Genomic DNA, 17,940 nt, shown 5'->3' with positions numbered 1-17,940 from the left:
AGGAACTATATGATATAGATCTTGCCCCTTTTTGCTTTAATTATACTTAAGAATGCACCAAAAAACTGTCCTTTCTCATGCCTGGCTCTTTTAAAAGCCATGCATTATGGCTGGAACTTTTGTTGGAATCATTGCACTTTCTAGTGTAAGGTTATGCCAGTTTGTCATCCTGCCAGTCCTGTTTTCTGTCTCAGTCAACTGAAATAAACACTTAGCCCTCCTTTTTCTTTCCCTGTTACCACACCCCTTACTCGTAACTGGTATAGATTACATCAGAAATTCCTTGCTGAGCCAGCTCTGCTAATAATTTTTGTTCTAAATCACACAAAAATCTGTGAAATGTAATCATGTCCATACTTCGGTCCACTGCAAATACCCGGAAGATGAAATTAAATCTTGCAAAGGGCAATCCATCTCTTACTTGATCACTCCAGGACTAACAGAACAGCCAGGCGATGGTTTACTGTGTTTGTGTGAACTCACGTTACATGCTGAGGCCACAGGCTGGGAATCTGCGATCTGCCAGTCCAGATGGGATTAGAAATCACTGTCACGTATGAAACGTCTGGCTCTCAATGAAATTATCTTTGAGGGGTAGGTTTATAAAGACACTTTCAACACACGCAGGAGAGGAGTAGAAAAGGGGCTGTATGTAACTGTACAGCTGAGATCAAATTCAATTATAGCTGAGAAAGCTACATTTGCAGCATTTTCAGTGAACTCTTTCCCTCAGTGAGCACCACGCTGGTTACCCTGCCTCTTCAACATGAGAGTTTATTGACTTCTGCCGACTGATAACTACTGAGGCCATATTTTTCAAAAGCAGAAGGTGGTACACAACTGTGCAGATGCCATTGGATGCCTGGCAGACATGTTTCTAAAATTACCATGACCACTCACATTGAAGGGATGACTGTGCATGCTGGCAGCACCACAGTGCCCCACTGCAGCACATTCTCCCCATGTGTGCATGCAGATTGAGATAACCCTGTGCACTGACACAGCTAATCAACAGTGGGATTTTTTTCTTCCCTCTGGCCCCTGCTTTGGCAAGATTGCAACTTGTGTCTTATGAAGTGTTTTACCTAACTGACTGAGAGAGAAGTGATAAAATTAACAGAAACCAAGGCTTACGAATGAAGATACAATTTTTGAAGCCACAATTTCTATTTTTTTTTATTACCTTTTCCTATGTTTTATATGGCAAAGGGTCACAGAACAGATGGAGCTGCTAAACTGGGTGGCTTTGGAAATAAAGTCTGCTTCTACGGAGAAAAGCAGAAGGAAGTTACAAGACATGAGTGAATTCACTTAGAAGCCAAATGAAGTTTTGAGTCACTGCTGACTCAGGTAAAACTCCAATTTAACGTAGTACCTCTGAAATATAACCTCTTCTAGATACGGAAATAATAATCAACTAGCCAAATACAGTCAGAGTAGAAAGGGGAAATTCTGAGTAACAGTACAAAAACGAATCATTATTCTGATAATGTTTTTGTTATTATCTTTGCAGATGAATGTGAAAGCTCTAGTACTCAATTAAGTTACCACAACAAATAAAGAAAAAAAGTAAAATCAGGGCAGATACTTTCTACCTAGACACCATGGTGATGGGCACATTAGAAATGAGGTAGATTAGATAGATGAAGTAGACAGACACATCTAACTGTCCTCTAGTGCGCTCATTTGTTTGACAGCCTGGAAAATGCCAACATTCCTGGGATTAAATGAAAATAGAAAATTGCATTTTCACTGTAAAGTATACACAGAAGTTTGCTATGTCAGTTTTTCTTTGTTAAAATAAACCAGGGCCCAACCACGTCCTCCCAGAGCGACCCAGAGGACAATAAGAGAAATGAAACAGTAACCAAGACACAACCAACTGAAAGCCCATACATTGCTACCCTTTTACTCCAAGATATTAATAGACTGATATGACCTGCACACACTTTGATACATAATTTTTTCTGAGCTCCACATCACAAAAAATGCTAAATCAACCATCTTGCATTGTTGTCTTGATATTGCATCTTTTTTCATGACTTCCAGTGACTTTACCTTTATGGGCTGGACAAACAATTTTTGTTCTGTGGTGTCTTTCCTCTCAACCCTTTGTTCTTCAAGACAGTAAAAGTAAACAAATACCTTGGATATAAAGAATAAAGTACAACAACCGGAGTGATTCTCCCCAGAGCTTTCTGGTTACAGATGTATTGGAGTGGCTTTTGCTTCAGCTCACAGAAAAACACAAGCATACACAAGGACACACAGCTAGCACTTGTGCTCACATTCAACAGCTCCGTATTTTTTCCTAGCGCCAGGACGCGTGTGCAAGTACAGAGCTAGATTTGGCAGGATGCGATTTGGCAACCTCAGAGCTGGATCCTGCTCCTGCCCACTGCAGCTTTGATGGAATTGCAGCTGTAGCCCAGGGAGCTGTGCGACATCCCGGTGGTGTCGGGGAGAACAGAATCCAGCTCCTTGTGACAGTTTTCCCCACACAACACCACAATCAGCCAAACACATTTGTAATCTACTGCAGCTGGTGTTTCTATAATTGATAGAGATATAAAAGCCCTTTTTGCTAAAGTTGTACTTTTGTATTTTTTTTTTCTTGGGGGAGTTGTGAGAAAGCAACTACAAAAAGAAAGCTTTAAATCTCAGATAATGTAGCTCCCTTTAGAATCCCAAGCTTAAAGCGAGTCGTTACGAGTTGTAGCGATGCAAAAAAACGGAGCTAAAAACAAACATTTATTTTACTTGACATAGCAAAACAGTGGATTAAAAAGTTAAATCAATGCGCAGTCTGAATGGTTCCTGCTGTAGCTGCAATTTCAAATGAAATAAGAATGTTATAAAAACTCGAGCATATTAGGCACATTTGGAAATGTCTCCTTGTAACTGTTCTTTAAGTGTTCTGTCTATGAGCACTAACAGGTCACTGCACAGGAAATGCAAAAATATGTTACATTTTAATCGGGACATATAAAACACTGTCTAGAATGTTACATTGCCCTTGGGAATCTGTAGTAAGTAGGGGAACTTTTACAAAGTCCAGGTCACTCTCCCCATTACATCACTGTGAAAAAAAAAAAATTATTAGGTTAAATTATATAGATGTCATGTATTAGAACTTTCCCAGTTGCAGGATGATGGCTAAGAGATGCTTATTTCCTTGGAGAAACTCATAATGACTCCCTTGTTCCTCTGTACATACTTTGTATATTGAAAACAGTGCATTTTAACTGAATCAAACTGTTTCCAAACAATCATAGCGAAAGAGGACAAACATAAAAATAGAACTGTTTGTACACTTACTCTAACAACAAATTTCTGCACTTTACCCTAACGCACACACATGCACAAATTGAAAACCTGCCTGGCTATACCCCAGATACAAATGAAAGAAAGGATTTTACCAGAGAAGTTTGGGAATGATTAAGGTAAAATGTCCCTAATTCTAACAAATGGAAACGCAAATGTTGATGGCATCATAATATCCATCTGCCCGCCTGCAAATATTTCTCCAAATCATTTACTTTTGTTTAACTCAAATCACAAGGTCATAAAAACTCTAATAAGTTCACAGGAACAGCGAAAGAGTAATGCAAGGGAGACTGTTTTCTAGATCAACATTCTCAGGATTTTAGTTATTTAATGTACAAATTCGGGAGGTGACACAAAACTGTACAATATGAAAGCAAGCTGCTCTGTGCTTGCTGATCCTGGTTCATGTTTTGTCACCAGCTTCCAGATAGAAAGACTTTAATTTCTATGAAAAATCTCCCATGGGGCAGCAAATGAAATAAAATAAAAACTCTTGCCCCAAGAAAAACAAAGGCAGAGTCACAAGGGCCCAGTGCCTGCTGAAGTAAATGGCAGTTACTCAGACAGCGACACAGGGATCAGCCCCTTGCAATTTGCATGTTGTAGCTTGAACAGAGATCTCAGACTAACAGGCCCTTTTTATCTAAACAGATATCTGTGGTTGAAACTCCTGGCATTACTCTCTGAGCTGCTCACTTTTGTACCGCAGTGTCTTAACAGCCAGTAGTTTCCACGCTTTGCTCTGGGCTACCTGTGGCACCGCAGTCCGCCAGGCTGAGCCTGGTGGAGCCTCCCAATGCCCTATATATCATTATTGTTATTATTATACATTCTGCGTATGATTTCCACAAACTTCTTAGTGTGCTGTCTGAACTTTTCAATACCTCTGTTTAACTCGGGCCACTCAAGGTGTGGCCCTGAGCCCTGCTGCCCACTTCTCCAGACTCCCGGCAGGGAATCATGATTTTCCTGCTTTTGATGGTGTTCCTACCGGTCTCGTGACCACTCCTGAGGTGCCTGCACAGCACCTCAGGGATGGGACCTTGCCACTGCCACTTCACAGCCAGGGAGGGGGGGACTGGCAGGGGTACAGCTCTTGTCAAATTTACAGTGAATTTTTCTACTTTTTCCATACCTTTTCCTATACCTTTTCCTGAGGCTGTGTGCCCACCTCAGGGGTGCCAGGCCTGGCCAGCTGCAGCATGGAGGTCCCTGGCCTCTGCATTCCCACCACAAATCACGCAGCCTCCTTACAGCTGGTACCTTTTTTCCCAGCTGAGGCAAATTAATTCCTGCACACATCCATCCCCTGCCTGTTATGCAGCCACGGCCTAGCCAGTCTCTTGAAAAAGCAAGCTGAGGAAAGATAGGAATTGCACATGTGCAACCATGTCTTAATCTAGACAGAAACTGTTAGATGCATTCACTGCAAGAGCTAATGATGAATATCATGCTCTACATTGACCAGGGAATAGAGTCAACTAAACATTTTTAACACCACTTCTACATAAATTTGATGCTCTCTGCTCTTGTCTTTACTCCTCCTTGTCCAGGTTCTGCTTCCTAAATTTCCCTGCTTCCCATCGCAGGGCCTGGACTCCAGCTAAACAAACAAGATAGACCATTTCCTCATTCGCCTTTGACTGCTCAGACCCGCTGCTGTCCCTGCAGCAGGAAAAGAAATTGTCCTACTTATCCCCAGCTATAACGTATTTTAAGGAAATGTAATTGAAAAAGAGAAACTAAGAACAGAGCATGCGTGGTGGAGATGGCAAGTCAGAGAATGCTGTGTCACCTTCTAAAAATTCTTTGGCAACAGCAACTTTTAGATTTTATAAGTCAGACAAATTTGGATGGATTTTCTCAGAGAAAGCAGAAGATATCTCTGAAAAATGTTCACGTCACTGCCAGAAAACACAGCGGTCCCACAGCTTTGAAATAAACCCTGATGTATGTCTTTCAATTTTTTGCCAAATAACATCCTACCCTAAATTTCAGCAAGAACATTTTAAGAAAGGAAGCACAGATTCTGATAATGGAAATGGTTGCTCTAAACAGCTCAAAACTGGAAATATTAGAAGCAGTAAAAATCAAGCATCTCTAAAGAAAACCCCAAACAATCTGGACTACAGGAACTGTTGCACCCATAATATAGACATTATTGTTGCCATGCCCAGTACTCCAGCATCCATACACCAGTGCTTTCAAGGCCTCCATTGGTTTTCTGATATTTTAAAGATTTTCCCCAGGTTTTTTTCACCTTTTTGTTATCACGTAGCTGAACTTCTACTGCATTAAGGGGCTGCCAGGCAGGTGAAGGCACTGAGCCCTGGGCAGCAATGTTGGCTACTTTTTCTGTCCCATCCACAGCATATTGCTTCTCTCTTTCTAACAATCCATCCTGGCTAGGTAACACCAAAAACAACAACAAAAATCTGTAATTCTGGGCACAGAAAAGGTTGACGCCTTGGTCTGTGTTACTTGAGCTGTTTTTTCTCCTGCACAAGTAAAACAGTAACTGGCTGAGGCTAAAAAACCCAGGTCTGAATCCCTGATTCAGTCAGATGGTCCCTTGGCCTTAAATTTCAATTCAGACTTAAAAATTGATAGGTACTCCTTTTAATCATTGAGAATTCAGCTGCTCATTACTGAAATACATTTCAATGATGTGCCCTTAAATTTTGGTCTGGTCTTTAAAACACAGCTTCTTCAAATTCAATACAAAATCCATTTGTGGATCCAAATTGTGAAATGAGGCTCCATATATTGTTCAAGTTGCAGTTATAAGCTATGTTTGAAATACAAAATTGAAGGAGTTTGCTATGTCAGGTGACGTTTTGTTAGCTTTTGACAAAGGAAAATATTTAATACCCTCATTTTTTTCCTGCTCTGAATATTAGTTTAATTGTCACAAATAATTAAATGCTTATGAGTAAAAGACATCTTCAGACATTTTGACAATACATATTAAGAGATGCTTTAAGGGAAATCTGCACAGATCGGCTTTTATTTGTTATGCTAAACGATGATGCATCCTGATTGCATTTGTTCCTTATTTGTGTGTGCAACAGGAGACGTACTGTGAATGATCTGTAAGGAGTAAAATGACAGTATTTGACAGGCTAGGAAATGTCTGGGCAAGGATACAGGATAAGGAACCCTAAAAGGGCATTGTTTGGGAAGGGGCAATGGGATAGAGACACTCCCTTCAATCTAAGGCAATTAAAGGCATCAACAACTAAATTGCAGTTAATAATAGTAAGAAATAAACATAAATTATGTATACAAGGCTCAAGCTCAAGGACTTTGGACCACTAAAAATATATATTATTATATCAATTATCAAAGAGAGACAAATTCCCATCCTGGGAATTTGCATACAAACTCTAATAACCTGCTATTCAGAAATAGAGGCAAGCATTAATTTCCACATGAAAAGGAGCCATGGGAGAGCTTCCCAAGTCCCCAGCTCCAAAGAAAGCTCTACCTGGTGATTCAGCACCAAACGATCTGGCCTCTGTTTGAGATGGTAGCAGGTGGTCTCCCAGGTATGGCAGATTAGCCCTATATTACTTAAGATTTATTTTGAGCTCCTGTCAATATAATGGCTGAAACGACCATTCCTGAAAGGTAATATGGTGTGAAAATAAACATAAACAATCCTTAATGAATCCATAGACTATTACTTGCATCATATTTCTTCTATAGGCAATACATACATCTCCACTTTAGAAAAACAACACTGCCCTTGATCGAGGCTTAACAATTACTTTTACATCAGAGAGGGAACTGAGAAAGGTCCATGGGAACTGCTTGGTGCTAAAAGCTTTTGAAAATTCAGGTGTCTTTTTAGATGCCCACATAAGGATGTAATCACTTAACATTAGAAGCTTCCTTACTTAAAAAAATCAAGAGACTCAAACTTTACTACCAGAGATTTGCAACCACCTCTGGCAGTCTGGCTGGAGGAAAATGTATTTGTCCTGTCTACTCAAAACTAGACCAGGTTTTTCATATGTCTCAGGGCAATCCATTCTATAGTGTCAGAAATACAAAGATCTCAGGTCTGACAGAGAAATGTAGAATAGCATACGGGAGAAAAGCAACCATAACCAAATTCTCTGGTCATGAAACTTATCACTGACCAAAAATGCATCTGAGGAAAATTGAGGGAAGTTAAAAAACTTAAACTGCTTAAAACTATGGCTTAGTAAAGTGCCCTTGGCTTGTTAACAGAGTCAACAGAGCTCTGCTTTCTTTGACTGTGAGTTCTCCCACTTTTGGGAGCTCCTGGACATGAGCAAGGTGCCACTTCCTCCACCACAGGGAGTTGCACAGAAGAGATGAAACTGCCTTTCCAGCTCCCCTCCACAGCCGATTCCCCAGTGGCCCAGCTGGACTGCTCCCTCTTCTCACTCCAGCAGCAGGCAGGTGGATGTCTTCAGCCTCCAGCCTTCTCCCCTGGAAGCATACTGACCATAGAATTGTGATCTACTACCTAGAGCAGGGAATTAGGAGCAAGTGCTTTTTGACCTTGAGGAAATAAACTAATATCTCCTGGCTTCAATTTCCCTTTCTGTAAATCAGGAAAACAAATATTCTACTTCACTGGGGTTATTCTAAGGAATACATAGTATTAGTAAGAAAACATGGGAAGAAAGGTGCTAATTGTGAAGAAATATTACTCCACTTCCTAACAAAGCACAAATACATGAGCAGGAACCATGCAGCTAATCAAAAGCACTAGAAAGCTTTTAATTTTTTTAGCATTTAATGCTACAGATGATCAATATAAGTACTTAGCTTCTTTCACCTTTCACATGCTAACTTAATGCTACTTGTAATGTGCTTATAAATGTTATGACATGGCTGAAAGACACATAAAAAAATAATTTTGGTAGACCAATATACCAGCAGGTTATGTTTCTTCGGTACAAAATGTACATCATGAAAAGATCCAGCTCTTTTCTGTGAAGCCCACTCACACTGCTGGAAGTAAATGAGTTCTTCCTATATGTACAAAGAAAATTGCAGGCCTTATGAAATGTCATGGTGATTCCCAGTGTAATTCACACAAAAATTATTTATATATTGAAAATTCAGAGTAAAATCTTTCTACCAAAAAAAAATTACTTCTGTCCTAGTAGAGAGTGAGTGATAGAAATAGGCTTGTTGCCTGCACATACATACCTGCACCAATGTGCAGATTTTCATTCCAATCTCCTCTAAACAGAGTTTCACTACAAAAAAAACTTTGTTATTAAGGTATTCCAGAGAATTTAATTCTTTTCATTAAAAACAAGAACTGTGTGCTGCTCCTTTTTCAATAGAAATTCTGCACTGATTCCACATAAACAGACCAAATATCACTTCAGCAAAGTTGCTCTGGGAATATTTAACAGCATTTTTAAGTTATGAAAGCAATATTGAATGAGATTTACTACAATTTAAGATAAGTGGGTCTTAATTTTATATGAACACAGAGACTTAAAAAAAAGGAAAGAGTTCTGATTATATTGTGCTGGAATATTAGGCCTTTTTCAAAATTGCCCCTTTTACTCTTTTACATGCATAAAAACAAGCACAACAGGCTTTTCAATTAAATTAGTCTTTTGAGAGAGATCCAGGAAAAGCCAGAAAGCTCCTTAAAACTTTATTGCTTCTCATCTTTGTCAAGTAGGGATGTGTATTAAAAATTACCTATTCTTTCCAGTACACAGTCCTTCCTGCAAGCTTTTTCGTCCTGTTAGACTTATCGATTTTAAGCATTTCCCAAAATGGGAAGGGTTGATCTGGATGACTTTTCTCCATATACTCAGTAGTTTTGCTTTTCTACAGGCATCTAGCGCTACAGATGCTTTCCAAAGTCTCTACCATTGTGAGTAACTTTAATGAGCCCCAGTATCATTAGATGATAGCAGTTTACAGAACGCAGCGAGAAGAGACAGAGAAAGCAATAAGATACAGCTATAACAGATACAAGCCATGGAGATGAAAGAAAGAAGTCAGCATCTCATTTGCATTAATACAATAAAAATACAGCATTAATGTTGCTACTTGTACATTTTTTTCAATAAAGTTGAGACTGATTAGATCTGAAAAAAAGCAGGCTGTGCATTCCTCATAGGTCTTGAAAGTATTTAGGCTTTAAAGAACAGTTACTGGCTATTAACTTTCTAGATTTAATTGCCATTAAAAACAACCTCCATGAAACTTCAATAGAAAGCCACTCCTCAAGAACTGATGGTCTGATTTCTCAAAACTGCTTTGTTTATAGCAATACAAATTCAGAGCTCCTATTCCTGAAACTTCATCATTATGTTACGTATTTTGTTTACTGGTAGTATGCGTGTGTATGTGTATAATTATATACGCAGACACATACACCAGTTCATCATCAGAATAAGTCAAAAGCAAGATTGCCAACCTTGTTTATTCAAAAATCACAAAGCACACCCTCAAAAATCATTAGACTAGCTGAAAATTATAAGATGTTAAAAACATTCACTTTGAGAATTATGGCACAAGAATGCTAAGGCTGCATGTTTTCAAGATCCTTAGTTCTCCATAGCAAGGAGTTTAAAATAATTTTCCCTTTTAAAATGCATATTGGGCACTTGCATAATCACCAGACTCCAGTAGCTGAGGGTTTAAAGAAAATAAACACTAACAAAGGACTTTCAGTGGACCTGGCTCCTAATATCACAGCAATTTAAACACATGGGCAAATATTGGTGGAAAAATCAAAGACTGCTCTAAACAACTGAGCTTTCCAGCTTCCCTCAGTAAGAATGGTGCATCTCTCCCAGGCAGGCGCTTGTCTTTCCTTTTTTGTAGGTATTTATGTCTACATACCTGAAAAGAATCTATTTCCAATACATTTAGGACTGTTTGTTCTATTTAACTGTGGAATTTTAACAAAACATGGGACCATCGGGTACTGCATGTTATAAACTATATATTTTTCGCAATCTAATCTTGTCATTTTTAAGCTATTGTTGTGACTTTCTTTGTCCTAGGGCAAAGGGGGAAAACATTTCTTTTAGGGAAACAAAGATTCTCTTCATTTTTCTAAATGAAACACTTAATGCAACACTTAGATCATAAGACCAGTTTTTCCACTTCTTTTTGCCTGAAAAACCTCACAAGGTAACAGATGAAAAGCCAGCAACAGTTAAAGAGGGATGTGTAAATCTAATGGGAAACAGTGTGCTTCTGTGATGTGTTTCTCCCTGAAACCTTAAAAAATACAACATTTGCTGTCAAGGTATTACTGACTTGCAGAAGCCGTTATTATATCATGGTAAAAATGTCTCAGTGCCAAGATCCAACAGCCTCAAGTGAGAGGTCACCTTAATGAGAAAGAACTGATTTTAGTCCTGAAAACTACCCAGAACTTTTAGGCTTCTGATCTGTGAAAGCGTCTTCATGCTTTTACTTGAGAGCTGCCGCCCATGTGCACAACATAACACTGCCCCATAAAGAAGAATTTTTTTAAAAGGCTCCTGGTATCATCTCCTGGTATGAAGAAATAGTGTTTGATAATTAACACAGAGAATGAAAATTTGTTTGAGAAGTGATGTTAGCTGAGCAAGCAAAATATCTCAGATGTATAGACTTTAGAAAAGAATAGCATGCAACTATTACAAGTTACAAGTAGAACTCTCCCTAGATTTAAACCTCAATGGCAGAATCTAGTCCCTCTTCAGAGGCAAAACATCAGTAAAGAAACGTGTATTTAACTTTGTAAGTAAAAAGCCCAGTCTTACATAGGCAATCTTTACACAGGCCAGTTACCCACTGAAGCAAAGTGCTGAGTAAGAGCTGCAGAACTGGACCCACTCTCATGTAAATTATTGTAATTAAATAGGTAATGAAAAATCACTGCTCTTGCACGAATGAAATGTAAGACTTCAGCTGAGAGTGTAATGTGTTTTCAATTGACTCCTGTATCAGATTCAGAGACAGATGAAAATGTCTTTCTGCTTGCATGACCACGCTTTAGAGGTAAAACTTCACAAATATTTTCATTTTGCAGAGAAGAGGGAAAAACAAAGACTTATTTTAGCAGTAAAGTTAGTAGAATCCTCCTTTTTTAATGCGTAATATGGTACACATATGTCAGAACCCGAGAGGCATTAAATAGAATTTGAATCACTTTACTTTGCATTTGCTAATAATACGTCATCCAGAAGAAGAACCAGGCCTTATTCTCCTCTTCACTAGCTGACATGGTATTTTTTTTACATTTGAGCTCTTAAGATCTGCACAATAGCTTAACACAATAAGTGTTTAGCCTCTGGTTCCAACTGTAATTGATAGAGTACAGTTCCATTCCCTCTGCTGCTGCTAAGTTGGGAATTGCAGCCACAGCAACTGACAGCTTTTTTTTTCTCCGTGAGTCTGGAGTTGCTCTATGGGAGTGATGTCCTCATCGGGATGGGAAGTAAAATGATGAGAGAAAGACTCACCCTAGCCCTGTGCTACAGAGGAACTTCAGGGACCTCTTCTAGGGGAAACAGTTACTTGAGGTGGGTGCTATTAATGAAATAAAAAATCCGGAGAAAGTGCTGGGAGGAAATACCAAAATCCTGCCGTTTTGAAGAAAATGGGCTTTTCAATTAGAGAGCACAGAAGAGGGGGAACATTTATGCAAAAGAATTTCTGACAATGAACATGTTTTTAAAAGTGCTGTAAAATTGTGTCATTTACTGATAGAAACATCTTTTATATCACAGTCACGGGCTGAACTCTTAGTGAGTCCCACTCTTTATACAGTGATAATATAATGTGCTTTGATATGTAAGAGTAAGATCAAAATAAGGAAACAGTAACTAAAATTAATGTGCTTTCAAATTGTCCTGTTCAGGCCTGAGTTTTGACATGGGGGAAAAATTACAGAGCAGCTTTGGGCTCAGTAGCCGATTCCAGAATTTAATGCAGATGGCAACTAATTTTGGTGCCTCTTTAGTTGCAGAAGTACCTATTTTGGAATATCTTTAATTAACCAGAATGTAAAGGCACCTCTTGTTTGTGAACACCTTGGCATTTTTGTCATCTGTCAGCATCGTGATGTGCACAGTAACTGAAAGGTTCTGAGGCATGAGCTATTTAGGTGGTTTTGATGTGCACTTGCTTTTCTGGAGGATGTTTAAACAAAGCAGTGCTGCCATTTCTACAGTTTCATTCAGTACTGCTTGCTTGGAACCTGCTTCTCTTGCCCTTATAATAAAGGATGCAAATAATACTCAAAAAGCCACAACACTCTTGGTTTTTAATGCATCTATATATCACTTCCTTTTATCACAGAAATATACACATCGAACCTAGCTGGTCATTTACTCTGCTCTCTGAAGAAGCAGAATTTCACTTTCTAAATATGTTTCTGTTTTAAATAACCTCTTGATACCCAAGTGCAAACTGCAGCTTTTAAGTACTGACTGCTAACCATCTTCTGTTTGCTGCTCTATGAGGACAAACAAAACAATGTTATTCTACAGCTCCGATAAACAAAATAAATGCGACCGATATCTGTTTCTGCTGTACTTTCCCAGAGCTTTGGTTCTTAGATAGACTATTGGAGCTGGGAAAGAAAGAAAAGGAGAAATAGAAAATTGCAGCCAGAAAAGGCTTTAAGTTCTGATTCCTCTTTGCAGGCTTTAAAAAAGCAAACTAGCAATTCATGATCACAAAATAAAATATGCACATTTAAACAAGCTGCAGGGGATAGGAGAGTTTAATCCAGTGAAATTGTGTTTGAAAGCTATTTCATACCCCTAGGAATAAAATCTGAATAGTAATTCTGCTTTGCTCCCACCCTTTTTCCACCCTTCTGTTAATATATTACCATTTGTTATGGAGTCGTTACAAGATTTCTACCCCAGAGGTGGCTGCATTTCATTGAAGGATGAAGTACTTTCTGGGCCTGAGTCTCCTCTTACTCACAGGAGCAGACAGTACTCATTGCAGCTGCACTAATGCTGCTAGTAAAGCTATTTTTGCTTTGCACCTGAACATGAGAAGAATTAGGCCCACAGTTTGTAAAGCCCTTTGTGATACATTTGGGTGAAAGCTACAAATGGGTTGTTTATTGTAAACAGAAGTATGATACGAAAGCGGGCACTGATACAAAGAGCTGCAGCTATTTGCTCCAAGAATTATCAAAATGAAAATGACGATCTCAAAAAGGAATGACAATTCGGCCTTGGGAAGATCAAAATGCATCTGACATAGTTTTGGTGTTGAGGTGAAATACAGTGTCTTTAAAAGTGTAATTTGAGATCAAAAATCCCCATCATCCAACATAAACAGTGCCCCATTTATCCAGTTACACTACCTTGCTACATTACAGTGGTCTGTAACACATTTCTTAGGAATACAAGGCTTAAAATTAATAATAGAAAAGGACAAAATTGCCATGTATATTTCTCTAGATAGATTTTCATCTAGCAGCAGGACTTCACTTCTGATTCACTCGCTGGTTCTCCCTAACCTTTACATTATTCATTAATCAAACTAGAAACCTGCTTTCAAAGTCAGTGCATGGTAGTAACTATTTACAGTTGAGCATAGTATTTAATTTTAAGCAATGACAAAAGCAGGCACGTCCAGAATCATAAGGCTTATCATTTTTCTTCCATTGGAGGTGAACTATCTAAAAAAGCTAGAAGTTGCAAACTTCTCTTCAATATCTCTGCTGCCATCAAGACAAAATGCAGTGCAACTGATACCTTTGAACTTGTACAACTAAAAATAAATAAAAGTGAAAATTAAGTAATATATAAAGCATTAACTCCTTTGCATGAAAGGAATAAGGAGCTTTGCTATCGGCCTTGGTGAGCAATTAATTTCTTACTGCATAGTCTGTCTACTGTCACTTTGAGGTATTTTTCACCATACAAAGCAGAACCTCAGAACTACCCCTGAAAATGAAAGTCAGTTTTAAGAACTCTATACAACAGGCATGCCTGCTCTTTGAAACCCCCCTACCCCAAACAAATACAGAAATATAACTTCAGAGCAGGAGAACTATTGCAAATGTATAAACCTACTTCAAGTCAGTTACGCTGGATGAAACTGAACTGCATTTGCAGTATTTTGCTCACCTGAAAAAACACTGATTTGAGGACAAATACAATCAAAGCAACGCTCTGCTAAAGAGCAATGCACATTTTATAATGAGAATAAGAAAGGAGAAATGTTATTGTGGTCATTCAAATGTCTGCTTCATCATTAAGATTCTCAAAAATGCTGTAGCATTCTGGATAAAAACATATCTGACTGTATTCTCAGCAGGGAAACCCCGGGAAACAACAGCATTGGCTTTGCTCGCAAAAATTTACTTACTCTCTAGCCTATGTTTCTAAAAAAGAACAGGGTGCTCCTTCTACAAAAACATACTACACACATTCCGAGTGAAAATTCTACTTTGAAAACAAAATAAAATGAAGCCTCATACTCCTGACAGGGAGAAAAAAGGAGCAATGCTAGCACTGTCACTGTGATGATCAGCATCTATGAAAATATAGCTATTTATCCTGCAGGTAGAAAACGTTAATGCCTTATTCAGATATAACCTCTTTGTGAATAAAACAATAATAGCAACTCATCAGAGAGTCCTTGCGAATACATACATAGTTCTACGTGTTTCTAGCTTAACTATTATTCATGGTTAAAGGGGATCTTTGCTTGCCAGGAATGAGACTAGCAACCTGCATAGGTACAGCCATTGGTCACGTCCCAAAAGACTCTGCCTGTGTACCATTGTTCTACACCTACATGAAGATGGCAAAATATGCAAGTTTATAAAAGTTATGCATGTCCCACTTTCTCTGAAATTACATTTACCTTTGAATTAATCCCAAGCTCTACTTTTCAAAGTTTATTCAAGTATGCCACTAAACTTGCCCATACATTTTGTCCCACATACAATATACTACACCTAGAAAATATTCAGAAGGGGGGCAACGGGACAGATTAGTAGACCATTTTTAAACTAAAAACATACGATACCAGTTTTCTTTAGAGAACTAATCTGATAAAGGACACAAAGGAAAAAAAAAAAAAGAAGGGAAAAAACCCGCCTACATTAAAAGCCAAACAAGATAATAATTGTGCATGTCTGGCTAAGAGAATCTAGAGGGCAAGCCTTACGTCATTGGCACTTGGGTTACCATGGTGAGTGATTTATTGATATATATCAAGAATGAATAGATCAAAGGCAGCAAGATGACAGGTGATCAATCAAATGTCAAATCAAAGCTGGCAATCAACTGGAAAGCTGATTTTTCAGTGGGTGGGTCTGGCAGAAGAAAAATGAACTTCCATATTGCGCTTCCCAGAAACAAAACCCCACCACACTATTAAAAAAAAATAAAAAGCAATTAAGCAGTCTGAAAGAAAACTCTTTGAAAAGATTTACTATAGAGGCCCACTCATCTGTTTCTTTATCTTGGCCCCAAAAGAAAAAGAACACCCTACAAATGACAAAACAAAACACTTCAAAAGTTGCAAACTATTTTCTTCTTTAAAAAAAAATTAAAAATAAAAAATTGCAAAACCACTTGGCATGTGCAGATATACAAACTCGGGTACAAAACAAAAGAGGGATTTGATTTGAAAATGTGGATTGTCTTCTAACAGTCAGAACGTTTCATTTTATTTCCTGTTGCAATTTTCACCACTGATGATCAAAGGCTGAACTTCCCCACCGGGTTCATCAGCAGAGACAGTCCCTGTACTATTTCAGGCACACACAGCACACACACACCGGGCCAGCATTGCCACCAGGAACACGGCGAAATCAAAGATTCAACACACCGACCCCACTTCGCGAAACACACGTTTTAAAAAACAAAAAAGCAACGGGAGGGGGGGAAATCGGAAGAAAGAAAATAATAATAATAATAATAATAAAAGGGGGGGGGGGGCGGATCTATTAAAAAGGCTCAAACGGGAAGCAAACGGGAGGCTACTTTCGGTTCGATAAGGCAGAGGGGCCGGGGGAGAAGGGGAGCCGAGTGGAAGAAAGTTGGGGGGAAAAGTTTATCCAGGGCAGGATGGGAGCTCGGAGCGGGAGGCAGCGGGGACCGAGCGCGGTGGGAGCGGCGGGAGGGTGGAAGGGGACAGCCCATGTCAGAGTAAAGATCTTGGCAATAAGGAATGAAACTGGCTCCACGGAGTTACGGAGGGAAAGGGAGGGGGAGGGGGGATAAATAAATAAAGATCCAGCCCGGAAAAGCAAGGGTGACCCTAAATAATAATAAAGATGGGGGGTAGGATTGGAAGGAGCGGAGAGACAGAGGCTGTGTAAGTGGATGGCTTCTCCTTACCTGCAGCCCGTTTGGGTGCTTGCTGTTTCCTCCTTGGCATCGCTCTACTTTCTCCAATCTCACTTCTGTCCCCAGATCCGAGAGCCCTGAGACGCTCCTGAGTCGTGTTTCTCTGCCTCTGCCTCTCAGCTGCTTTCCCCAACACCCCCCTCGAGCCTCCCCTGCCCCCTTCCTTTCCACTTCACTGATAGGAACCTGTTTGGTTTTTATTTTATTTTAGAGATCTAGGTTTCTTTCTCTCTCTCTCTCTCTCTTTTTGGTTGGCTTTTTTTTTTTTTTTTTTTTTTTTTTAACTGTTGCAACACTTGCTTTGCTTTGATTCAAACATCCAAGCTCAGGAGCAAATGAAAGGCGCCCACAGTGCCAGAGAACGGTAATAAATAAATAACAAAATAGATATGTATATCTTAAAAAGGCAGCTCTGGAAAGACTGTGGGGCTGGCTGCTTCCTCCCTCTCCTCTCCTCTCCTCCTCCTCCTCGCAGAGCTGTATGGCGGAGCAGTGCCCGGGTGTGCGTGGTGTGTGTGTGTGCGTGCGTGTGTGTGCGCGGAGCGCTGCAGGTTCCGTGCTGTCAGATGCCAGGCAGTGAGTGATATGGGAGAGGACAGGGAGGCTTTGGATGGAAGGAAATCTGGTGTTCGCGCGCGCACACACACACACACACACACACGCGCGCTCGCACCGGCACACGCGCGCACACACACACACACACACGCGCGCGCGCGCACACACACACACACACACACACACACACACACACAGGCAGGGCGAGGCGATGCCAGCAAACATCGATCCACTGAGCAAACTGAACATGAACAAACTCCTCCTCCGCGCCCCGCTGACAGGCGGGAGCGCACCCGCGCCGCCGGGCTTCGTTAAAGAGACAGGGCGCGCGCCGCCGCCGCCGCCGCCCGGCCCCGCGCCGCCACCAACCGCCGCCCCGCGCGACCCCCAGCACACCCCCCCCCACCCCGCGAGACCGCCCCACGCGCCCCGCAGAGTCCGTTGCCCGGGGGGGGCGCTGCGGGGAGAGCGCGCGGCGCGGCGGGCGCGGGCGGGGCGGGGGCGGCTGCGCCCCCCGCCCCTGTCACCGTGTGTGTGTGGTGTGTGTGTGCGTGTGTGTGTGTGCGGGGCCTCTCACCGGAGCCGCGGGGGGTCACGGCGGTCACCTGGTGCCAGGGCTGCGGGAGCCGCGGCGGCGGCTGCCGTCGTTCTGCTTCTCCGCCGGCTGGCGGCTGAGGTGTGTGACCCGTGCTCCCGCAGGTGTAAATGGCCGCGGAGA

The 17,940-nt window shown here is 40.6% G+C and overlaps 1 protein-coding gene across 2 annotated transcripts in view; it reads right to left on the bottom strand.

Moving 5' to 3' along the window:
- TSHZ2 (teashirt zinc finger homeobox 2) overlaps positions 1-17,222 on the bottom strand; it is a 215,006-nt gene extending 197,784 nt beyond the window's left edge. For both annotated transcript variants that reach the window (XM_051633311.1, XM_051633310.1), the window contains exon 1: positions 16,659-17,222. In XM_051633311.1, coding sequence (XP_051489271.1) covers positions 16,659-16,698 — 40 coding nt within the window. In that variant the 5' untranslated portion in view covers positions 16,699-17,222. The remainder of the gene's footprint in view (positions 1-16,658) is intronic.
- Positions 17,223-17,940: the final 718 nt, after the last annotated feature.

This window comes from Apus apus, chromosome 15 (assembly GCF_020740795.1).
Source record: "Apus apus isolate bApuApu2 chromosome 15, bApuApu2.pri.cur, whole genome shotgun sequence".
NCBI classification, from domain to species: Eukaryota; Metazoa; Chordata; class Aves; order Apodiformes; family Apodidae; genus Apus; species Apus apus.
Note: the sequence above shows the minus strand (reverse complement) of the source record. Positions and strands in the feature narration are given on the sequence as shown.